Source organism: Helicoverpa zea, chromosome 13, assembly GCF_022581195.2.
Source record: "Helicoverpa zea isolate HzStark_Cry1AcR chromosome 13, ilHelZeax1.1, whole genome shotgun sequence".
Classification (NCBI taxonomy): Eukaryota; Metazoa; Arthropoda; class Insecta; order Lepidoptera; family Noctuidae; genus Helicoverpa; species Helicoverpa zea.
Genome location: NC_061464.1, coordinates 12160012 through 12186471, shown reverse-complemented (window position 1 = coordinate 12186471; position 26460 = coordinate 12160012). Strand labels below are relative to the sequence as shown.

The following is a 26460-nucleotide window of genomic DNA, read 5'->3' as shown; positions in this document are numbered from 1 at the left end:
TTTTATCGTAACTGCAACGCCATTGCAAAGTTACGTCGTCAGTTCAATCGCGACGTGTCAGGAACGCATTCTCTGAATGGCCGAACTATACCACTTAGCAGTCGCATAGATTCAATGATCAAGGTTGTGTTGTGGATGTGACCATTTATCTAAACAAAAGAAGTAAAGTTTGTGACGTTGTGGAAACCTCTGGATCTAGTCAGCCAATTTGGAAAATTATTACGTATGGTGCGTAAGTAATTTTCACAGGAAATAGCTATAATCTATGTCTATATCGCTTGCTTAGTATTAAAGTGACCGAATTCAAAATCAATCAATCATGAGTTAGATACACTGTCATCTTTAAAACAACGCCATCTGTGACAAACTCCAAGAAACTCTTAAAAAGTTAGAGTTATACTGCTCTTACAATGTTTCGGTCTCTTTCACACTTATGAATTTGAAGACGCCATTTTGACATTACACTGACACATTCAGTAATCGTTTAACCGGCTCAAAACGAACATCTGGTCGTTTGTCATAAAAGTGACCTATTAATATTTAGGATTGTGTAACAGTGAAATCGAAGGTAAGTTTTACTGATTATTTTTGTTGTATTTTGACCCAATACGTAATGAGTCTATTTTATATTAAATTTGTTAATTTATTGTACGATATATTACGTTTTAGGACTGTTTAAAACTAAAACTTCTAGATGATTCTACAGCACATTAATGATTAGGTCTCTTTTTGAATAAAAAACTTAGTAAATTTATTCGTACACTCTGTAGAATTCATTGTTAAGTCTGTTTATTACAAATAATGATAATGTATTTTTAGTAACATTCAGTATTTGGTCTGTACTATACTAAAAAAAAAACGGAATTTTGCTATGAATGTGCTAGGTGATTTAAGTTCAGGATTGAGTCACTTTAAAACGAAATATGGAACAAAAAAAGAAGTTTCACTTGTTGACCTATAATTATAATTAAGTATTTTTTTATTAGGATGACGTCGTCTACTTCGCGATCAAGAAAAATTCTAGATTTAATTCAAATTGAAGATAACATTATTCCAACTCAAAATGTTGATGTTCAGGTGTGTAAAAATCGTTGAATTGTCTTTATGGTGTCTTTCTTTATTTACGTCTACCTGCAATTTACTGACTAATACTTCTTTTATTGTTAACAGACGATTTGTTGTGATGCAACTAAAGAGCCCGAAAATGTTACGAATATTATTCCAACTCAAAGTGCTGATGTCCAGGTTTGTAAAAATAATTGTATTGTCAAGGTATTTTATTTATGGCTAGCTGCAATTTACTGACTTACTCACCTTTAATTGTTAACAGACGATGATATGTGACGCATCTAAAGAGCCCGAAAATGATACTGATATTGTTTCAACTCAAAGTGGTGATGTCCAGGTATGTAAAATTACTACTTAGCACTTACTTATTTATTGATACTTTATGTAGGTATGTTTAGTTAAATTTGTTTATTCACCTTTTATGTTTACTTGCAGATGTTATGTGATGTTTATAATAAACCCGAAAATCAACGACATTTGAATGCCTCTGAGTATTTCAAACATACTGAAGGCCGTAACAAGGCAGTTATAGATTATCGTGTGTCACCTGTTAATTCTGGAGAAAGCGACGCAGATTTAAGTGATGGCGATCCTACTTTCGAAACCGTACAAAAGGGCCAACAGGGTAGTCATTTGCTATTTCCCCGTACCCGTAGTTCAAGTTCGAGTAGTAGTTCTTCTTCAACTTCAGACTCAAGTTCATCATCTGATAGCTCTAACGAAGAGACTTTGGAAGAACAGTTAAATGCCAATAACACAGAAAATAGAACACCTGAGCCAACAAGAGAGTTAGACGGAGGAACAATGGAGAATCAAGATAATTTAACAGAAGACACAACTTCCGGAACACCTACAGTTTCTACTAAGCCAAAAGGTAAAAAACGCACTAGACAACCGGAAAACTGGAAGCAAACTAGAGCAAAAAAATTGAGAAATTGTGGTAAGTCATATATTAATAGTAAAAATATTATAACTAAAGCTCGTGAACTTAAACCACCATGTAATGACCAGTGCAGGCTGCAATGTTCTAGCAAGATTGATTCTGTTCAAAGGCAAAGTATTTTCGACGCATACTGGGAACTTGGAGATATTCATAATCAGCGATCTTTCATTTTGTCGTGTTTATCTGATATCACACCCAGATATAAATATACCAATGCATTGACCCCACGGCATTGTAACAAAGCTTTCCATTTTGTTGTTGCTGGTAATTCGATCAGAGTTTGTAAAACCTTTTTTACTAATACTTTGAACATATCCGATCGTATGATTCGTACTGTTAAACATAAGACTGATAAACATGGAATTTTGAAGACGGATTGTAGAGGAATAACCGGTAATCATAAATCAGATGAAGTATTAATTTCTGACATCAAAGAATTTATCAATTCTATTCCAAGAACTGATTCTCATTACACACGACAATCATCGACCCGTGAATACATAGACGGTGGAAAAACGATAGTAGATCTCTTTAAAGACTTTGAAGAAGTCCAAAAACAAAAAAATAAGCCAGCAGGAAAGTATTGCACATTTTATAAGGTTTTTAATACACAATTCAATATATCATTTTTTCGCCCAAGAAAGGATCAATGCGACACATGTTTGCAATACCAGAATTCATCGCCTGAACAAAAACTTATTATTCAAGAAAAATATGATTCCCATTTAGAAGAAAAAACCCTCAGCCGACAGGAAAAATATAATGACCGACTTAAAATTGATGACAGTAATAAAGTAATTTTGTTCGACCTCCAAGCTGTTCTTCAATCACCTAAAGGGGACACTTCAGCTTTCTATTACAAAAGTAAGCTCAATAGCTATAATTTCACTGTTGCCTCCTTAAACAAAAAAGTAGAAGGCAAAGTACAGGAATCGTACAGTAACGTGCATTGTTATTTTTGGAATGAAACTGATGCAAAAAGAGGTGCCAATGAAATAGGCTCTTGTCTACTCCATTATTTCGAACAACTTTGTATCGAATCCAGGGCTACTAATGAGGAAGGCATCAATCTTATACTGTATTCGGACAATTGCGGAGGACAAAATAAAAATAAATATATCGTTACACTTTATCTTTACGCAGTTACACATCTTAATATTAATTCCATCACACATAAATACTTAATCAAAGGGCATACGCAGAATGAAGCCGATAACATACATAGCCTTATAGAAAAAGAGGTAAAAAAGAATTTAAGATCTGGACCTATATATTCACCACACCAATATGTATCAATAATTAAAAATGCACGAAAATCAGGAAACAAATTTATAGTAAATGAGCGTACATTTCATGACTTTTATGACTTGAAAAAGTTACAAGAAGCTTGGGGATACAATTTTAATAAAACAAAGAATGGAGATAATATTGTATGGAATGACGTAAAAATGATTAAGGTGACAAAGAAAAACCCCTTTTCATTTTTTATAAAAAAATCTTATAAACAGGATTTTTTGGAAGTATGTGTAAGAAACAGGCGAACCAAAATGTTGCCTTTAAACGAGTTAACGCTAGTCAAAGCGTACACTGGAAAACAAGAGCTAAGTGAAAATAAAAAAAAAGATTTACGCGAATTATTGTCTAAGAATTTGATCCCTAACTTTTATTCTGACTTTTATAATTCCATTCTTTAATCAGTAAAGGTAAAGATGACTCCTCCGTTTTCATCTTATATTTTTAAATAATTTATGTTTTGTTAACTGATTTATACCTAGACTGCGGACCTACTAAGAATACCATAACGCTGATTAGATTCGCTAAGATCTCTTTTAATTTTGCTACGATGTTATAATTATAGTTTATAATAGTTATCATAGTTTTTTACAATACTATATACTACTTTGTATAAAAAAACTATATTTGCTTTTTGTTAATTTTGAAGGTATATGAAAATGTATACTATTTTTTTTATTATATTTCTCGTAATCATTTAAATAAAGACTTGTAATTTAAAAAGCGATAGTTAGGATAGAAGAGTGATTTTTGTGAACTGATGTAAACCTACTTAGAATACCATGAGACTGATTGATTTATTGCTTAGAAGTTAAGATCTCTTTTAATTATACAAGCTGTTGATTTGCATCCGTGCCATATTCAAGGAGGTAATTATGCTAATGATTCTCGACCCAAATCAATAAAAAAATTGGTACGTAATTTTTTTTCTTTATTTTTTTTTCGGAATTCCGTAAATGTCATCTAGCCTTATTTAAACTTGGCGCGTGTGTTAATGGCCTTAAAACCGTGCTGCACCCTCACACAAACGCAAACACAAAGCATACGCAACGATCACTCATAAATTTCATTCATAAAATTGGATTACTTCTGAAATACCACGACATTACAATGACAAAAAAAGCAGTGCATATTAGTTATTTCCCATCTACTGTAATTCCAATCGATTATATACGTATTGTATGTCCTCCTCCTGAACTATGGCACAAATGCAAATCAACAGCTTGTATTAATAAGTTCGGTATAAAAACATCTAACATCTTCTATTAATAAGTGTTAAAATGAAAATAACAGTTTTTTTATAATTTTAGTTCCTTAATGTTGATCTCTTTTTTTTAATTAAAAACCGTAACTACAAAAATGTATTTTCATTTTTATGTATTTTCGTTTAGTATTATTATGACTTAAACCTTACATATACAACCAAGTAGTATTTGAATTTAATAATAAATCAACTCAAAATTAATTAGGTCTTTATCTTTTTGGCAGACTAACTGTTACTTAGTATTATATAGACCTAAAACTACAAAAGTAATTTTGACAGCCTACAATAAACAAAATAAATAGTATTCAATTGAAATTTAAGTTTCAACCAACTATGTGGTTCATATTCTATCATTAAAAAATAAAAATAACTATGCGAGTAACATCTTGTAACATTTATGTCTAAATAAACAGCCAAAGTCCTAATTGCAAAACGTTTTTTGCGATTTGCCAAAAAACTAGTTTTTTCAATTCGGTCACTTTAATAATAAGCGTGCGATATGCTTTGAGTCTGACAAAGCTGTCATTTGTACATTTTCTGCAGCTGCTGCGACTAATCAGAAGCCAGAAAGTCTGTTAGTCTTACCATGGATATCGTCTTGTGTAGTTGACTGGATTGAAGATAGGTAGATAGGTAGTCGCTCCAAGCAAAATATTGGTACTCAAACAGATTCGGTGACTGGAAGCCCAACACCAACATAGTTGGGGAATAGCTGGATGGATGATAAAATGAGTCATCATCATCAGCAGGCGCATAGGGTAGGATAGTTTCACTACTGGGGAGAAACACTTGTATGACTTGTATGAATTAGGGATTTTCTGTGCACTTACTCACTATGGTAAGGCTGACCCCACATTAGGCGTGCGCGATCCTCGGGCGTGTGAGTAGCGCGGGCGTCGCGAGCGCGCTGCGTGAAAGTCGCGTTTTGCTGCCCTGCGGCATGTGTGAAGAGTGCAAGCGACGCGCTCGCGGCGAGCACGCGGCGCTCGAGTTGCGTTCTCACCCCTTGGCCCGCTATCCCCGCCGCCCGCTAAACGCCTTAACAGTTAAACGTCAAGTCGAGCGCGCTGCAAATGCCGCAGGGCAGCAAAACGCGACGCTCACGCAGCGTGCTCGCGACGCACGCGCTACTCACACGCCCGAGGATCGCGCACGCCTAATGTGGGGTTAGGTCTAAACCGGGAGGGACTCCACCGAAATGTTTGCATTAGTTCACAAATAGGCAAAATTTACGTATCTGTGAGAGTCCACTTCATGTGTTCGTACTTGAAACCTGCAGTTTTGCCAAGATTTTCAAAATGTACGCTCGCAATTTGTCATTTCTTGGTGGAGCCAGCAAATCAAAAGAAACAGAAGTGTTGTATACTGTGCGTCACTACCGCACACCGGGAAAATTTCGCTCTTGCGGAGGACGTTTATATACCATATTTTGTGTCACACGTAAACAGGACGACAGTAAGTATCCACCGAAACACTTTCAAAGATCTGATGAACGAACAAATCAGACCTGAGTTGGTCACCTGGGGCCAATCAGAGCTCTATGAAGCGATCATACGCTTTGGCTCCTACTGTTATTGTGGTTTCTTAAAATGTTTTCACCTCATTCAACGATGAATGTAATTCTGATGGTACTATTAAGAACACTTGCTTAGCGCAAAAGCTGACGTTGGCAGGCCGACTCTTTTGACTTCTCTAATAGGATACCATTGGTTTTTGTGCAATGCATGCTGGATTAGGATAGGATATAGGTGGATAGGATTTGCAGCAGAGAACAATTCTGTCTTTGTAATTGAATGACATCAAACGTAGTTTTATATAAAAGGTGTTTTTTTAGACTTGGCTCGGGTCTTACTGAGACTGTTCGTAATCGTGAACAGTGTATTTGCGATCAGAAGTTGAAAGTAAGCATGTCTGTGGTATGCGACGCGTAATTTGTACGTTTCCAGACGCATAAAGCATTTTACGTGTGTATGGTATTAAATCGAGAAAGCTCCCATTTCTTATCTGCATTTTGTATCTGGGCTTGTTTTTAAAGCTACAGAAGCCTACATTACCTACCTCACGCTTAGCAGCGCTTGCGAGAGATAGATCTTCCGCTCTTCTAGGATTAAGTTTACATATTTTGCATCAGAAAAAATAATTAAGGTCTACTTAATACTACTCACTCAAAGTAATTTGTTTTAAGGCCACCACATTAGTGGAAGATAAGCTAAACTATGTTTATGAAAAAATCCTGATATGAACTCCATCTGTAACTTTAAATGATAATTAATTGTTCCACTAAAGTCATCATTTTTGACATAATGTTCAAAAAATAATTTAGATGGCACCGTTTTTTTGGCTGAGAACTATTAATTTTACTTTCATCAAGGTAATAATTATAGTTGGATTTTGATGTGGTACGGCAAACTGACAAACACTATTGAAATGTCTATCGAAAAATTACACTACGTGTTAAAATATGGTGAATTACGGAAAATACACAACTCCATCTGTTGAAATAATAATCCTCTATAAAGAATGTATGGTAATTAATTGTCATTTACCACCTCGCTCCTTTGACAAATTTGATGTATTTTATTTACCACAGATGGAGCTATTTTAACCTTGGCTAAACAAAATTTTCATATTTTTTTTCTTCCGAAGTTACTTATAAAGGTGTGATTTTCTGTGTAAAGATTAATAATAGGCCGAATAACTAATATAAGTACAACATTCAAATGTACAGTTTTGACAAACAGATTGCGTGTCGTAATATTTTACATCTTGAATTCACAAAATTAATCATATCTTTTGATAGAGTGAATCGATTTCGATGAAACCAAAACTAAGTAATACCCCAAGTTACGTAGAATTTTTGTATATAAGCATTGTCTGCATTGAATTCGTAGATTTTACGTGAATCGCGAACAAACAAACAGATAAACAGACAAACAGACAAACGGACAAACAGACAAACAGACAAAAATGACAAAAATGATGGATATGGGTTCTGTTAGTTATCCTTTAACATGCCGGCTATTTTTTTTGTCAATTTCTTCAATGTACAAAAATTACTTTTCTACAGATTTATTATATGTATAGATATAGATATACGGATTGCAATTGCAATATATATAGTAGGTCTAGGGCCACCTTAACATATTCTATATTTATGGGCCAGCATCATAGCATGTACTATATAGCTAGTCTATGGCTGTCAGATGTCATTCAACCAACCACGCGTTGACATTTGTTTGTTTGCCCGCGCCGCCATCATTGACCATCGTTAATTTTATTTCTCGTTCTCGTCTCGACGCTATTACTCGTTCGTTACGGAAAAGATAGCAGCACAAGCAAATACTGTGAAAGATCAAAAGTGGCGTGGTAATTTTCTCGTTATTGTCGGTCTGTTTTCGAAAGTCAAAATGGTGTCTGTTCGTTTCGTATTGTTGTTGATAGGTGGTTTTGAATCGTATTGCCATTGTTTGCTTTATGATTGCGGGTTGCAGTCTTGAAATATTAATTGCAGTGTAGTGTCAAATTACTTTAAAAATCCTTGTTGTGCAAAATTACAAACTAATTCTCGTCTAGGCCAGTATTAAGTACTTCAGTAATTGTTTTTGAAAAAGTCAAGGTGTGCGCTCATTGTCAGAATAAATTATTTTGGTAATAACACGAGGTGTCTTGAAATTGTTCTACTGTTCTAGTGGAATGTTGCTGTGTAAATGTTGCACCCATTGCATATAAATAAAATCATATTTGTCTGGTCTAAAATGAAATCAATGAATTGTTAAGTATCTGGTCAGAGGTTGTTTTAGTCTTTTATATTGTGGGCTTGGCTGTTCTGATGTTGTATATTTTCTGGGCAATGTTGGTTAATAGTGGGATGAGCAATGCGTTCAGTACAAGCATTTGTGCTCCTCCTCTAAAGGATAACCACCAAACCAAAGACGGGAAAGCTGGAAGCATTGGTTGTCTATGGTTGCTGTGACCACAGAACATATATACCCTAAAGGGAAGAATAACGACTCCGTACAAATTTTATGAGGAAATTTTTCCTTACCGGCCGGCGCCATCTATATTCCGCCCACGAAAACTAGAGAGTAGAAGCTAGGGCGGGAGTTTCAAACTACAGTATATTCTATAGGTCATTTTTATTGCATTTTATGCACAAGTACAGGGGCCCGATTCTCCTAAGTTAATAATGTTAAAATCGAATAGAAATTGAATCGCAATATGATCGCAGTAGCAGTTTTAACCATATCGGGCATTCTGCTACTAATATAAGACCAATCGTATTCCAACGACATTCGATTGGTTTGCGATTGGTCTGCTATTTTGGTGATTTTGGTCTATACGGTAGTTTGCTCTACAATCATATTGCAATCGTAAATCATTTGCAGACAAAATGATTCATTATTGAATGACAGAAAAGGATAAAAACGTTTATTTCAAAGAAAAAATAGCGGAATGCCACATATGCTTCAATCGTAATTGAGTCGGGATTGAATCTCAGTCGAATGTGAATCGACTCGACTGAATCGTAAAATTAGGAGAATCGGGCCCCAGTGCGTTCGTCGATTATGGCTGAGCAAGATTATCACATTTTGCTCAGCAATAATCGACATGAAACACAGTGTACTTGTGCATAAATTGCTAATATTTATCTTTATAGAGCAGTGCAGCAGTGTAATAAAAGGAAGATTACAGTACAAGAGTTTTTTATTTAGCATGTTAATAATTATAATTTATTTCCAGAAATAGGGTACAAAAGGTGTTCATAAATCACAAGTATGTGCACCTATGTAATGAATTTTAAAATACATGAATTTAATCAATTTAGGTAGGTATTTCAGACATTTTCGTCCAAAATAACAAGTATGGATGGGCCTATTGCATACAATTTCAACATCAAAACATAAACAAACAAAAATTCTAGTTAGTTTTAAAGTGTTACTATTATAAAAAACAAGACTATGTTATTATACAATAAAGAATACTATCGATTTGTTTAACAAACAACAAGTTTACAGACATGGTTTAAATTATTCTATCATATTGTGTAATAAACGTTGGTGTTATTTCTTCTTTATTATAGAAATGATTAGGAAGAGAAAGACACTAGACCAATTATATTTTGATATTTACAAACATTTACTACACAACAAAAGCTATATATCAATGTATTTCGTTCCGGGCTGAAACAAATTTTTGAAAAACGATCTTGCCAAGTTTTAACATTTCAAACATTACTGCAGCCAAATCTGTTTTTCTCAAATAACTTTAAAACTGTAATAAAATATGTGTGCGTTCGTGCAGCGGAATGTTGTTGAATTTAAAGATTTTAATTATGCAGATAATTAGTGTATGACGTCCTATAATTGTGTATGGTAAAAAAAAAATTGTGTATGCAGCCATTGTGGAGAAATTCACCAAAAACTGATTCCGCTGGGCGAACGTTGTCCTGGCGAAACTTTTTTTAATCCATAGACTTTAGAAGAAAAGAGATGTGTCCAAAAATTAGTGTGTATTTGGGTGTAATTGTTTATGTATGAATGAAATCAGTGCATGCATAAACTTGGGAGAAATTCAAGTTTCCGCTTCGCGAACGTTTGGCCATTAGCTAGTTTTCATATAAAGCGCTTACATAGAGAGCTGTAGATTTTTACATACGTTGTTTTGAATTTGTTTATATTTGTTTAAAAAACAGATTTAGAAAAAGTCGCAGGGTTTAAAAGATAAAAATATAAACGTAAAATACACTTTAGAATTTTTTACCGAATCATAATTTTTAAACTCTATAAAATTATGCACTTCTTCTGGTGTTTCGGAGACTAAAATATTTTTGCAGTTATTACAAATATTTTTATATTTTTTAATTATGAAGCCACAGACATAAGCACATGCTTGTAGTTCGCTACTTCCTTCCTCCAAATTTTGTTCCAGGGAGGAAATAATATTTTCTTCAATTTCATTTTCTATAACAGACTCCGATTGTTCCGTTTCAGTGTGCATGTCTGTGGCTGGTGTCAATAATTTTTGTATGTTTTAAAGTGTATTTTACGTTTACATTTTTATCTTTTAAACCCTACGACTTTTTCTAAATCTGTTTTTTAAACAAATATAAACAAATTCAAAACAACGTATGTAAAAATCTGCAGCTCTCTATGTAAACGCTTTATATGAAAACTAGCTAATGGCCAAACGTTCGCGAAGCGGAAACTTGAATTTCTCCCAAGTTTATGCATGCACTGATTTCATTCATACATAAACAATTACACACAAATACACACTAATTTGTGGACACATCTTTTTTCTTCTAAAGTCTAAGGATTAAAAAAAGTTCCGACAGGACAACGTTTGCCCAGCGGAATCAGTTTTTAGTTAATTTCTCCACAATGGCTGCATACACAAATTTTTTTTTACCATACACAATTATAGGACGTCATACACTAATTATCTGCATAATTAAAATCTTTAAATTCAACAACATTCCGCTGCGCGAACGCACACATATAATATTAGTTAAGATATTTATTTATGCATAATTATGTTCATTTTTCTTTTTAGTGCAGATTTACATGCATCTTCGGAATAAATTTTGTTTTTTATTATGCAATATCTCTTTATATTAATATGGAAGACACTATTTATTATATAATTTATATTTAATTCTTTGTGCTCCATACAATTTTCGAGGAAGACATAATTTATAGAGTCCTTTAGTAATTGTGTTATTTTTTTTTTTATATTCTCTTTATACGCCTCTTTTTCTAAAAAAATATTAATTATGTTTGCACTTTTTTCTACACAATCTATTAAATTTTTAGAGGCGTATGTAAGAGAATTTTTTACCGAATCATAATTTTTAAACTCTATAAAATTATGCACTTCTTCTGGTGTTTCGGAGACTAAAATATTTTTACAGTTCTTACAAATATTTTTATATTTTTTAATTATGAAGCCACAGACATAAGCACATGCTTGTAGTTCGCTACTTCCTTCCTCCAAATTTTGTTCCAGGGAGGAAATAATATTTTCTTCAATTTCATTTTCTATAACAGACTCCGATTGTTCAGTTTCAGTGTGCATGTCTGTGGCTGGTGTCAATAATTTTTTAAAATTGGTAATTATGGCACTGTTGCTATCCAGCTCACAATTACCTGAGCTAGTATGTGCCATGTTGCTTATTACAGCTGTTTTTAATCCAGCAACGAATTGTGCAACTGTTGGGTTGCTATTGGATCCACAGTTGAATCGAATGCATCCAAATAAATTTTCAAGAGGATCCTGCTGGAATCTTCTCGTGGATAAACTTTTAACTGTAGTATGTTTGGCACTTAGAATTTTCCAAACCATTTCTAACCCATTGAGGGTCCAAATCCAGCCATCTTTTGATGGGGGATTACCCCTGCATCCCAAGAATTCCAGGGTTTTAAAAAAAAATTTCATTTTATCGAACATTTGGAGATGTCCTGTATTGTGTTTTATATTTGTGGAAAATATTTTTCCTCTCCTTAAGTCTGGTGTCGACGCGTTTACACCATCAAACAAATCGTCCATGCTTGAAATTAAATTAGCCGTTGCCAAGGCTTCAGTCGGCATGTCTCCTGAAAATTCACAATAAACAAATCAAATCAATATGAGTAAGCATATTACTAACTAGCTTAATAACTTCGGATATACTGGCAGCAAATGTACACATAATATACATTTATTTTATACTTTACTTTTTATAAATTGTGAAGTTTCGGCTAGTTACTTGCTCAATACAGGATTAAGTAATAATGTTAAAAGCACAATATAATTATTTGTTGGTTTTATCCTTTATCAAAGACACAACCCCAGATAACCATACTGTTGAAACAAATATAAGTATCATGCAACTATGATCTGAGGAATAAATCAGGTTTCTTACCTCCAGCTATTTTAGTATATAGTCCTGCTGCAACTGAGTGGCTTAAAACTTGTGCCGCAAGTTTTACCCTCATTTTTTGTTTGGAATTAGGCTCAAGGTGTTGTTTACTTAGGCATGGTGCAAACACAAAATTGGGATTATTATTGTCCAATTCATAAAATTGCTTGATGTGGCTCCATTTAGCGACTCCTGTAAAGTAATTATTAATAGTGTTATAATTAACTATTTTATTTATTCGTCACAAGTCAATTAAAACATAAAGTACAAAATAAATATCCAAAATTAAATATAAAGTCAACTATTCTAAGAAAATAACCCGCCTCTTATCGTTCCCGGTGTTATAATTACTTGTACAAAAAAATATTATGCTTTAAATGTACATATTTATTATTAAACAATTATTTTTCTAAAACTAAATAACAAATGACTTACCAATTCCTTGTTGGTGGTCTGATGTTATATTGGTCCTAAATCTTACATGATATTTCATGAAAAGATTTCTGAAGCACTTCAGCAGGTGTGGTGTGTCAAATAGAGTGACAATTTTGTGATTGCTCACTTCTATGAAGGGATTCTCAACAGAAGCTCCTAATTGACATAGAGCTCTCTTGTTGACTCCATCCAAGTCACAGACTGAAGCGCATATGTTTATCCCAGCATCAAAGCAACAATTTAAAACCTGAAAGTATTATAAGGGAGATTAGCAACAAATAAACTAACATCATAGTTCAGCAAAGAGTTAAATCAGCATGATCATCATTGAATATGAAGAAGCAATGCATACCTCCTTAATCAAAGCTGAAAGTCTGTCAGCTGTGACAGAACCGCTTGATAAATAATAAGCCACTGGCTGCTTAAAATGTTTCCTGACTCCAACTATCATAAATACAAGGGCATATGAAGCTGGCTGTGGAGATCTACCTTGTGTAGCATGGTCTTGAAACCCTTCAATTAAATCCGTCTTCGAATTGTACCATAAATTTTTTCTTAAGGACATTTCATCCCACAACAATATGTACTCACGTTCAGAGGGGACAAAGTGTTTTGTCGTGTTTTTTAAAATTGTGAGTATTGTTTTGTGTGTCCCCACATTCATCTTAAATTTACTTAAGAGGGATTTTAATGTGCTGGGTGCTGGTAAACAAATCATTCTCCTTAGCAATTTGTAGCTAGTTGGTGACCTCTTGTAGAGCCTCAATGCTATTATTTTAGCCTCCATGTTCCACCTGCGACCAGGCTTCTTCCTCTTATAATTCTGCAGTTCTCCTTGCAGTAACAGTGCAAATGTCGAACTCATTTTTGTATTGAGGATTTCTCGGACTGTCTCATTGTTACAAATAACATTTAAAAAAGATTCGTTTTTTAAATGTTTTACAGTTTTTTGTAATCTATACACCTTGTTCATACTACTTTTCAGTTTCCTCAACATTTTGCTTTTCTGGTCACTTTCTTGTTTTGAAGACTTGCACACAAACATTCCTGAATTGGTCGGAGTGATAATGTTTACATTATGTTCTGTTAAAGGATTCATTCTGGATGGACCGGCAACAGGTTCAAATATGGCAGATTGATCTGGCACATTAGAAGTTGTTGTATCCTGTAAATTGAAAGTTGATTATTTTAAATAAATTTAAAGATAACTCTTTAAATTTATTAGTCATAGATGAGGTAAATGTAAAAAAACATATATACAGTGTTATGGAAAAAACCAACAACCTCTTAAGAGGTCATTGTACTCATCATATATTTAATTTTTTAAATTTATATCTTGCAATTGGTTGGATAACCATTAGCAGATTTTTTGTGGGAATTCATTTATGCGAAAGTTCATTCTTCCAGTAAAGAATCTGCCTTCATATATAATTCTTACTCTGCTCTACTCAAATTCCCAATTTGGTGGCGCATAGAGCCCATGTACCTCCATAATCTTTGGGTCCAGGCCTTGTCTATGTCATTCAGAAATAGCTTTGCATAGTACAATGAACACTGAACATAATGTCTGTATTTCTGTGCTATATAAGACAGGTGTTTTAAATACACTTTCAAAATGATAATGGTACTAACCTTTTGGCATTGAACATCAGGTACAGCTGTTCTGAACAACTTCTTCTCATTAAAGCATGTGCTTTTGAAATGTTTGCTGCATAGCATCTTATGTTGTTTATGGAGTGCGTCCTGGAATTTTGGTGAAGACCAGGCTTCGTTTGGGAAGCAATACTTTGCCCATAATTCACAACTGAAAATTAAAAATATCAAAATTACACACTCATCATCAGCCTTCTAATGTTCCCACTGCTGGGACACAGCCTCCTCTCTAGGAGAGGGCTTGGGCCATAATCCACCCCGCGGGCCCAGTGCGGATTGGTGGATGTCACACGTCTTCGAATTTTTTTTTGGTTCTAGGACATGCTGGTTTCCTCACGATGTTTTCCTTCACCGTTTTGAGAGCAGTAGTGACGAAATAAATTACACAAAGTTATGCGCCAGATCGGGTTTGAACCCGCGACCTACCACTCGTAAGTTGGGGCAGTTACCACTCGGCCACCACTGCTCTCAAATTACACACTATTTTAATCATTTTCCGAGTTAAGATATTATTATATCATGTCAGTGGGTAGTCTTCGCTTTGATTGAAAGAGATGTTATATTAGATACGGGAATGGTGTAAGCAAGAAAACTTTTTATAGTAAGTACCTAATGATTTTTGGCAAGGAAAGTTGGGACTTAAGTATATAGGTATATATGTTACGTGAGTTTGTGGTAGTTAGAAGCGGAATTAACAATAAATGTGGTATTCTATGTCGTCTAAGACGAATAGCATGGAGTGTACATACCGCAGAGCATTTTTAGTGCCAGGCTTTGGAAACCGATGCAAAGTGATGCTGGGATCTTTAGAAGGTGAAGATCCACACAAGCAGCAGATTCTTGTGTTTTCTTTTTGTGAACTCATCGCGAATTAAACACAAAACAAAATCAAACAAGTCACTGTCTCAACACCGAGTCTATATCTCACAAATACACACTTAATTTCACCAAAACACAGCAACGGAGGAGCAAGCTCGACTCAACGTTATCAATGTATGTAGAATTAAATGGAAGTAGTTTATTTATTACAAATAAACATTAGTACAAGATAAAATGGTGCGCAACCGGCCGCAGACATTTTTCTTGTGACGTCAACAATGTCAAAACCAATATGGCGTCCGGACATTAGTGTTGCCACACATAATCCCCCATATATATTTTCTAATAAGTAATATTAAATTTTATATCTAATATTTCTCAACTAAGTATATTTTTTGGCATTAGAATAATAGCTAAAAGTATCTTCAAGGGTAATTTACTTTAAAAATCAATTTATACGCTCATTATTAGGGAGAATACGAAATTGTATTTTTGGTGGCAACATTATATATTTATCTCTTTTACTCTGATGTCGTTGACTCTCTCTTGTTTTCAAGCCCACCTTAATGCAATTCGTAGAACAAACTTGACAGACCCTGGCTGTGACTGTCTGTTCACAGTTCAATTTTGTTGTTCCGGTTCATTATGTTGTCTCAGTCTGTGGGTCATCTTAAGGGTGACAATCGGTTGTCTATCACCTGCATATGTTCAGAAGCCGGTGATAGTTCTTTGTTCCATGAAAAATTGACTTTGCACTGTGTGTTGTAAAAGTAAAAAAAAAGACGCTAAGGAATTGAGAACCACTCTTCCTTTTTGGGAAGTCAGTTGTAAAAATAAATGAATTCATTAAGTAAATATCTCTGATAATGTCCTGTATCAAAAATAATTTTAGATAGATTTCTGTGGATTGGATCATCTCTGTTTTCTGTTGATATCTTGGTATACGGGTGCAAAAAGGAAGAACTTGTGATTTTTGTGTATTTGGCATACAGTGCCAGTTAATTAATTGCAGATGATCCCATTAAAAATAATCAAGTAATATCGATCGGGCGATAGTGGAGTCATTTACTTACACACAATGTGTGGCACATAGGGCCAGTGGCCCTAGCCATAGTAAGGCTATGTGCGGCAGGTCTATGCGAGGCCCTTTGTCCTTCGTAAAAAGTATTTGTTGCGAAAGTAGCATCTTTTTCGATTTAGCTAAACGTCATGTTTGAAGAGAAACTATAAAGATTAATAAAATTTGTTTTCTAATATAATTAATGTTTAAAGAACCACAACATTAATAAACATTAAAATGATAAATTTTAAAACTGATGCTTGTTACTTTTCTTAAGACTAAAATATTTAATTAAAGTAGAATAATCTAATGAGCAACGTCACTTTCGATCGAAAGAATAGCAAGGGCTGAAAGTCCATCTTGTGTCATCGAATTCCTTAAATATATTTTAAGTTGGCAATAATTCTCATGACTATTTCGATAGTGGGGTAAACTTCAGTTAAATTATTTTCTATTATATATTTAAGCACCGAGATAATGTCTTCGTTTCCGTCATACACGCGGATGAACATATTCAGCTCTTCGTATAATTCATGACTGTCATAGATATTTGCAAGTGGTTGCATTGCTTCTTTTTTTTTCTTTTATTGTAATAATTAAATGCTTCTACTTGAATGGAGTCTTCAGAATCAAAGTGTTTACTGACACCGCTTAATGATTTATTTGTGGCCTTACACCAACTGAATGAAAAAAATCTGCACGTAAAGTCAAAAAAGAAGTCTATTAAATCTCTTTTATGACTTGGACAATCAATAAATTTTGTATCTGCTATTACGTGTAACAAAGTTTTAATGTAATTGTTTGTGTTTACAATATGACTTTTATTTTTTAAAACATTATAAATTACATCCTGTAAACATGAAAAAAATATTTTCATATTCACACTAGGGTATGACAAAAATTTTCTATTTTTTACAAATTCTCGACAACTTATGTACATGTTTTCTTTTTCATTATTTTCAAATAATGTTTTCTCACAGGTTTTACAATTTTTAAAGATTTTTCTGCTTTTCCTTAACAAATAACCTGTTACATACTCTAGTTGAGCCTTCAAAGTGGGATTGTTTTGTTTTTCATTATAATCAATTATGTGATCATCTAACATGATATCTTGAAAATCAATTTCATTGAAGTTCACTATCACTGATTTCCTTTCTGTCTCTTCTTTTTATATTATACATAAAACCAAATATGCTCTCATGTTGGTAAAGTGCCTCAAACCTAGGGCGGCAGCTTGCGCGCACCGAGTCGGCAATGTTTATTTTCAAAATCTCTTCTGCATTCCATTCAAGAGCTTCATCTTCCCCTTCATAATTCGTTACGTGCGTCGTCAGTGCTGTGATTATATACGTTTTGGAGTATTCATACGTATTTTAACTGTACCCCTTTTATATATTATTATATTCTTGAAATTTTGATTACCAGGCTGATGGAGAATTTTTTCATTAGTCTCACCCGTGGCTGATATTATCATACTGTTGCGGACTATCGTGGTTTGTGAATTTTCAAATGATTCTGAGGGCACCACCAAGGCATTCAAACTTGGCATTAAAACTTCACAATAAACAAATTAAACCATACAGTATGTTCCTGTCACAAATTATTTTTTTCTTGATTAAAATTCTCAACAAGTATGTGTTAAGAAAGAGGGTATTTTAAGTTTACAATCAAATTCTGACTCCCAACTAAATTGAAACAAAGTAAAAGAAAAAGTTCTTTTTAAATAATGCTTCTGACGGTGGACGGTTAACCATACCTCGGACATGATGTTGACAATGGGACGATAGTGGCGTCATTCACTTACGGCCCGTTCACACATGGGAGTCCGTTTTACTGGTACGTTTTTAACGGATACGTCATAAATTTATGCGCTGTTCACACATAGGCACCGTATAACATTCAACGAATCCGTCATTACTGGATGCGATGTGTGAACAGAAAACAACCTGCAATACTTGCAGTATTGTCTTTGTATTTATCCAGCGTCTTGTCCCAAAGGACTGGCCTATCTTCCACCAAACTAATTAACATTTCCTTGTCTATTAACTTTTCCCACTCCTTGGTTGACATGGTTGATCAGTGATTATAATAATTATTACACACAATGCACGCGCGCGTTCTCTAGGAATCTACAATAAAAAATGTAAGTCAAACAAAACCTGTCGTGTCGCATCACTCCCCCTCCTACACCCCGCACACACCGCCCGCCACGCACACAGTATCGATCTGTTAAAATTCTACGTATCCGTATATTTTTACTGTTCCGTCGTCCAGTATTCGATGACAAAACGGAATGTAATTTTTTTACGGAACGATATTTTTTACTGTATACAGAATACTGTGCCATGTGTGAAGTCACTCATACAACTACATACGCCATCGACGAAAAAAAATAAAATAAGATAAAACGGAACAGTAAAACGGAGACGTGTGAACCGGCCGTTAAGCGTGACTTGGATCTGATACTGTAATGGAGTCGAAGAGTAAAATATTCTTGATGTTTTTATATTGTTTATTTTAATGATACACTGTACTTCAAATGTACTTATTACTAATTAAAAAATAAAATATACAGAAAATGTTGTGCCCGTGCAAGCGAGCGCTGACCAAAGAGAGGGAGGGTCGGTGGAGGCGGAAGCGCTTCACAAAATATTATATAAATGTCAAATGACAGATTTTAATGTTTGGAAACACTCCGCTACAGATACTGAGTCCAAGTGACCAAACTTGCAACACTTGCGGCATTGGATTGTGGGTCTTAATTACTAATAAAAACAAAGCGAGAAAAAATTGCTTACATTAGAAGTATGTAAAGTGTTTTCTATTTCGTCGCTATATTTATTCAATTTCTCATGCTTCGTGCTCTTTTTCTGTTTACCATACCACGGACATGATGGTTATTTGTTTATTTATTATGTACTTAGTTAAGTCAGCCGCGGACTTGCGGTTGATTATTTTCTTCTCACTTGGGGATGCGATCTAATGAAATACTCGGGCACTGATACGAAATTTAATTATTCACTTCAAATTTAATACAAATTACGAAACGCAAGGGTACAATAGTGTTTGTCAGGTGGCGAGAAAGGAATCTCCGTCTGTGACACAACCTGCCTGTTTTATACTAACTTAAGGAATAGTGGCTTGGTGGGGCGGACCGCCCTTTTCGCTAGGCAGCCTGATCTTACATTGTAGTGCAGTAGGGTCGTTTCTTACAAAGTTAAGTAAATTGGAAACCTTGCTTGTTCCTTCGAATCAGACGTGACAAAAATGTTACTAGAAATATTCTTTACTTAAATAATACAATGTTGCACGGTGATTAAGGTCAAGGTGTGGTCCACAAATGTTATTAAGTATATTCTTACTGAAATGATACAATGTTGCACTGATATTACGATCTAGGTGTGGTCGTTACATGACTACTTCAACGACTTGTTCTTTTGCGGCATTGGATTGTGGAGAAAAACTTCTATCTCTTAGCCGATATACTGACTCCACGTGACCAAACTTACAGCACTTGCGGCACTGGATAGTGGGGTCTTGATTGCAATACTACGTATTAAATCGTTTTGAATATCACTCGATAGACCAAAGAACTAGAACGTAGTTTCAAATGTGAGTCCATTACGGTATCATATGTTGCTTAAATATACCAAGGTTTCGACATAGTATTGCCATATATTACGATTGTTGATTGATTGATCGATTGATTGAAACACTAATTTGGTTTACCTAACAAAATAACGGTGTCTACAAACCGTTTCATTCAATTCCTGTTTCGATTTACTTTTGTCTCATGAGTTTCGTGTGAATTAGCGAAAAATCATTCTATTCTACTACACCCGAACTGGCGTAAATCCAAACAGCTGCGAATATGCTTTTCGAATATGCTTTTTTTTAAATAATGCTTCTGACGGTGGACGGTTAACCATACCTCGGATATGATGTTGACAATGGGACGATAGTGGCGTCATTCACTTAAGCGTGACTTGGTTCTGATACTGACTCCACGTGACCAAACTTGCAACACTTGCGGCATTGGATTGTGGGTCTTAAATACTAATAAAAATAAAGCGAGAAAAAATTGCTTACATTAGAAGTATGTAAAGTGTTTTCTATTTCGTCGCTATATTTATTCAATTTCTCATGTTTCGTGCTCTTTTTCTGTTTACCATACCACGGACATGATGGTTATTTGTTATTTTTTTATGTACTTCAACTACTTGTTCACTTGCGGCATTGGATTGTTGAGAAAAACTTGGATCGCTAAGCTGATATACTGACTCCACGTGACCAAACTTGCAACACTTGCGGCATTGGATTGTGGGTCTTAAATACTAATAAAAATAAAGCGAGAAAAAATTGCTTACATTAGAAGTATGTAAAGTGTTTTCTATTTCGTCGCTATATTTATTCAATTTCTCATGTTTCGTGCTCTTTTTCTGTTTACCATACCACGGACATGATGGTTATTTGTTATTTTTTTATGTACTTCAACTACTTGTTCACTTGCGGCATTGGATTGTTGAGAAAAACTTGGATCGCTAAGCTGATATACTGACTCCACGTGACCAAACTTACAGCACTTGCGGCACTGGATAGTGGGGTCTTGATTGCAATACTACGTCTTAAATCGTTTTGAATATCACTAGATAGACCAAAAAACTAGAACGTAGTTTCAAATGTGAGTCCATTACGGTATCATATGTTGCTCAATTATAACAAGGTTTCGACATAGTATTGTCATATATTACGATTGTTGATACCTGTGGCATTGTTATTTTAATATAGTCAAACCAAGTGCCTTTGCCTCGGCTCACTTTGGATTTGGATCGGCATGGCCCTCTATTGCATACAAAAGAGCCCACCGTTTTATTTGTTGAGTATTCAATCGTCATACTTTTTTTGTGATAAAGACGCATTTTTTCTTTTTTTATTATACCTCTTTCCTCTGCAAATGCCACAGCTTGCTCAAGAGTGCCTAGTCTTTATACTTTAACTAAATTCCACATTGCACGCACTTCCGCCATAACTAATCGTCGCTTCAAAGGTGGTTCGTCCTCTGAACTGTTCGAACAGCTTGTAGATGGCCTCGGTTCGTCCTCTGGCACGGAACGGCTCGTGGATGGCCGAAGTTCGTCCTCGATCACGGAATGGGTCGTCGGTTACTGAGCCCTCAGCCTCAGAATGGCTTCATGGAAACTCCGCCATGGTTGGTAGGCAGAAAATCGGTGTCCGGGATATTCACGCGCAAGAGCCAGTCGATAAGGCAGAAAAATCGATGTCCAGTGTACGAGCGTAGGTGAGTCGTGAAGGCATCAATCCAATAAAAAAATCGGTGTACATTTTTTGTAAATTTCTGGGAAAATATCCATTACCATGTAATAAGAGTGGTACAGTCGCCGCCAGATAAGAATAAAATAAGTCATTAACACCCGTCTACCAACATATCCCATATATTTCAAATTAGTACGAAAAAATGTAGGGAATGTGTCGTTAACACGATAAATACGGGATATCGTGGTAAAGGGGCGTGTTCGACCGGTAACTCCGCATGAATCATAAACCTTTTTCCAGCCGTATTTATTTTGGAATGTTACTAGGTACTCAATTAAACTCAAATCAAACTCTCATCATTTATTTTAAATAGGTACAAGACTACAGGCAAAACGATTGTTTTATCATACTGATTCTAAAGTCTACTTAAAGAAAAATACAATTTTAAAAGGATACAATTTTAAAAATTGATTTTTTAAGTGGAGTATTCAGAATCAGTGTCCGTACTACTCGGGAAACTTTCGCTTTCTGAAGTGTCTGTTACATTTATGATAAAGCGGTCGCTTGTTTTATCTATTTGATGATCAAGTCCATTCATTTTAATTTCTTCTTTTTTGACGTCATTTAATTTGAATGTAGTGTTGTGTCGAGCAACATAACCTTTCGTGTTCGCCCATATGAGTTCAATGGGGTTGAGCTCGCAATGATGGGGCAGTAAGCGTAATATTGTTACTCCTAGACATTACATTGAATTTTTCATTGAATTAACTTTCTGCATCAAATGCCTTTTTGTGTCCTGCTCGTTGATGACGATGTCTTTTTGTTGTAGCCATTCCATTATTTGTTTTTTTCTCCACGATGACGTAGGTATTTTTTCCAATAGTCTGAAAATCAGTGTAAAAATTTTTGAATGGTGAAAAAAAGGAAAAAGCTCTAAATATGTATGTGTTCTATAAGTAAGTTGGAGGTACCTAGAATGATAGCTGACGTTATCCATAACAACAACGTCATTTGGTTGCAGCTTACTCAATGCTTTCGTAAACTATTCTTCAAAATGAACGGCATCCATGGCTTCGTGATAGTCACCAGTCTTTTTACAGACAAAGACCCATTGACAATCGTCCAAAAACCATTTTCATTGCCAATATGAACGACAATAAGTCTGCTGCCCTTTCCTGTTGGGTTTTTGGCGCCAGTCGATAGTCCTTCCAGAAATGCTTGGCGTGATAATGAAACCGTAGTTCGGCCCAAGCTTTCGCAACAGAATGACCTAAAACAAATACGGATAAATAAATAAACCAAAATGCAATGAAATAAATTGTAAGTGCCATTTGTGTAAACTAGTGACTCATAGTGTGACAATTGATTTTTACCTGCATTAACCCAAGTTTCATCCAGGTAATATATATTACGATTTTCACGCCGGTACCCTTCAATTTCTGCTAAATATTTTGTTCGCCACAGAATTATTTCGGGACGATCAATTAAGGCACTTTTCCTGTTTCTTTTTTGAAATTTGAATTTTAAATCTTAAAGAACACGCCTTAATGTTGTTTTGCTGAAGTTGGGCAAAGTGTCATCTTCATTTATTTTCTGATGAATTTTATCTATTGTAGGCAGCTCACCATCCATATAAAATTCATGTACCTTTCGCCTTATAGCGTTCTTAATATTTATTTTGTTTTTAGTGGTCCCTTTGGATTTTATTTCATGGGTATCTTTGTATTCTCTCAAAATTCCGTAAATAGAACTTTTACTAACTCCGGTCATCTCTGCAGTTTTGGTAACCATTGCCATGTTGGAGCGGTATTAATTTTCAGGCCATGTATTTTTGGTGTTTAAAAACATTTAGTACGATTGTTTTCTCCCCAACAGATAATATCGTACTTTTTCTCTTTTTAATTGGAGAATGTAATGGTTGCGACGATGATGAACCTAAAAACAAAAATTTAATAATAACACAGTGTAACTGTAAACTACAGTGTTTGAAAATTTGTAAGCAACATGATAACGTAGGTATAGAATAATAGACAGTATAATTATATGCCGTACAGCATAACGACGACAGTCTACAAACATTTTTTTTCAATTACATTAAAGTAAGCTGATAAAATTATACAATGCAACTAAAAGTTAATCAGTAAATCAATACAATCCAAAGTCAAATATTTCACAGACGCGATCAACAGAGCCAGAGCTAATGTCTATTCTATTTTTAAATTACTTTTAGATAAAATTATTGCTTATACCCTCGGCTGAAACTCTGTTAAACACACTGGCAACCACAAAATTATTTACATTAAATGACATTTTATCAGATTTTAACCACGTCTCGCAAAGACCTAATTTTATCAATAGAATATTTATCAATTAATAATTCAATATCTAAAATTTTGCCAGAAAAGCGGTTTATATTCTGATGAAAGAGAAGAAGGTTACTACAATGCTTTTCTGTTGTCTCAGGAGCTAGTTCAAATATTCAATCACCGTATTGTTAGGTAAACTAGAGTACTTGCACTGCAATTTGCGGTTGGATTGCAGTTGAAATGCGGTCCGTCTGTCTAGAGCCTTAGTGACAAAATTTTAAAGATTTTCGACAGTGTGGTAATCAATCCAACATTGACCGAGACAAATGAACTTCTGACATTTCTGGCAAATGGTGTTTACTTCTTTCCGTATTTTTTTTAAGGAGCAACGAACGCAGCGGTTTCTTTGAATTTTATTTCTCTTGCTCCCCGCTCGATCTTCTAAGGAATTTGCATAGATTGGGAAGTGATTTTCACCATCTAAGCGGAGAAGTGCAGGAGGATTTATTACACGGGGTAAGATCAAATTTGGGTATTTCTGAGCGAGTTGATCGGCCAATTTATACCTGAATTGCCTGTGGCTGAGGGGATTTGTGCTGTTCTCACGATGTATGATGAAAATGTTCAAAATGCTAACATTTATTAGCCGTTTGAACACTTTCAAGTACCATTTCATCCCCCTTTTGCGCTCCATTAAGTACATGGACAGCATTTGATCTTTTAAATCTACACCGCCCATGTACTTATTGTAGTCGTGCACAACCACAGGCTTCAGTATTTGTTGTCCTGCTCTTCTTCCAGGCAACATGTCCGCATTGTGATAAGTCGACACTGTGGTTACTAATTTAACGTCTTTCCAAGATAAGACAGATACGTCACCACAGTGTCTACTTACCACTGCTCCTTTTTGAAGTCTCCTTTCGTTGAGGGTTTGTATGTCCCCCGGTGTCGCCATTCTTCGCCTGTTCAGAGTTCCAATGACATCGGTCTTGTTCGACTTTAAAAATCGTGTCAAAGTAATTGAATTATAAAAGTTATCCATTACAAGACAGTGACCTTTGTAAAGAAATCTTTGCATGAGCCTTAGCACCACTTTTGCACTTGCGCTCGTAAAGCCATACAAGGAGTCCTCCCCAGAGTCCCCCGTCTGTGGATATTTTTTGCCCGTGTAAATTTCAAATTTCAGCAGATAGCCTGTAATCGCCTCGCAAAGTTCATAAAACTTTATACCGAATCGTGCTGCTTTTGTACGGATGCACTGGATCCATCTCAAGCGTCCTTTAAATAGAAGCAACGATTCGTCAATGCTTATTTCTCTGCGAGGCGTGTACATGCTATTAAACTTTTTATTACAATGGTCAATGATGGGCTGTATCTTAGCAACTTTACGATTGGAACCATGAATACTGATAGTATTGTTATCGACAAAGTGCAGGAAACGCATGAGGAGCCAGTACCGTTTTATACTCATAAGCCTACGAAAACCTGGCATGGCCAGGGTACCCGTGCTCCAGTATTCACTCACACGTCCTGCGACGATCAGCGACATAAAAATCATCACCGCAAAGAGCTTGTACAGCTCATCAGTAGAGGTTTCTACCCAATCGTTCAATCGAGAATGGGCCGAAATACCGTCCGGAGACTCGGATGCTTGCTATTGTTTGCCAGGCATACTCGTTGGTCTGTGCCACAATACTGTTCATTATATCGTGATCCCAAACATGAGTGAATAACTTCAGAGGATCTGTTTCTTCAATATTGGGACCGCGCTCGCTAGCCTGGGAATAAACCTCCGGTTGACCTCTAAATGTACTATAGTCGCTTGACCAATTGAAAGATTCAGACAGCCTCTCGTGTTCTTCGAAATCTTCCTCAGGATCTTCCACTGTCTCTTCCAGGGTAGCTCGGAAGCTCCTCCAGCGACATAGGATCCTCCTCTTCCTCACTGCCCGAATCCAATCTTAGATCCTCTGCTAATTGCCCACTGAGTATCTAAAAGAGTAAATCGCCATTTATTATAATTCCATTTGATAACGTGACAAATATATTCATATTAATTTATAATTAATCAGAGGGAGAATGTGCGTCTAAAAATAAAAAGTTAAAAAAAATAGTTTATATCTACCTCAGAATAAGACATATCAAGGTCATGAGGTCTCTGATTAGGCTGCCAATCATAATCGCCGTCATCCGGAAAATGCCTGCCGTGGCCCTGCAAAGATAAAAATTAAAAAATATATTTCCAAGTTAGAATTCCCTAACTAACAAAAATATTTGATACAAATATTTATTAGCTACATACCACACTTTTTGAAGTGCTGGCTTCGGGACGCCCGACGTCGTCAATATTTCGGTCTGGCTCCATTACCTGCGGTTATTTAGTATAGATTAGTTTTTTATTTATTTATTTAAATGATGACAGAGTGAAAGTAATAAAAACAGAATTTT

The 26460-nt window shown here is 35.2% G+C and overlaps 2 protein-coding genes across 6 annotated transcripts in view; one reads left to right on the top strand and one right to left on the bottom strand.

Moving 5' to 3' along the window:
- The first annotated feature begins 277 nt into the window (after nt 1-277).
- Nucleotides 278-26460, top strand: part of LOC124635622 — a 162968-nt gene continuing 136785 nt past the window's right edge. Inside the window, exons 1-5 of one of the 4 annotated variants that reach the window (XM_047171558.1) lie at nt 278-568; nt 987-1077; nt 1171-1245; nt 1331-1405; nt 1504-4045. In XM_047171558.1, coding sequence (XP_047027514.1) covers nt 988-1077; nt 1171-1245; nt 1331-1405; nt 1504-3705 — 2442 coding nt within the window. In that variant the 5' untranslated portion in view covers nt 278-568; nt 987 and the 3' untranslated portion in view covers nt 3706-4045. Of the gene's footprint in view, nt 1246-1330; nt 1406-1503; nt 4046-26460 lie in introns of those variants that run through there. The other 3 variants (XM_047171556.1, XM_047171555.1, XM_047171554.1) reach the window with 3 other exon arrangements.
- LOC124635624 lies at nt 10228-15965 on the bottom strand. 2 transcript variants are annotated; one of them, XM_047171560.1, is made up of 7 exons: nt 15303-15964; nt 14533-14704; nt 13253-14065; nt 12901-13147; nt 12469-12657; nt 11603-12160; nt 10228-10525 (listed from the first exon to the last, which is right to left on the bottom strand). In XM_047171560.1, exons 1-7 carry the CDS (start codon nt 15416-15418, stop codon nt 10263-10265), a joined length of 2358 nt encoding a protein of 785 aa, XP_047027516.1. In that variant the 5' UTR covers nt 15419-15964; the 3' UTR covers nt 10228-10262. The 2 variants fall into 2 exon arrangements, with proteins under 2 accessions (XP_047027516.1, XP_047027515.1); XM_047171559.1 differs by lacking the exon at nt 10228-10525 and having other exon boundaries at nt 11001-12160; nt 15303-15965.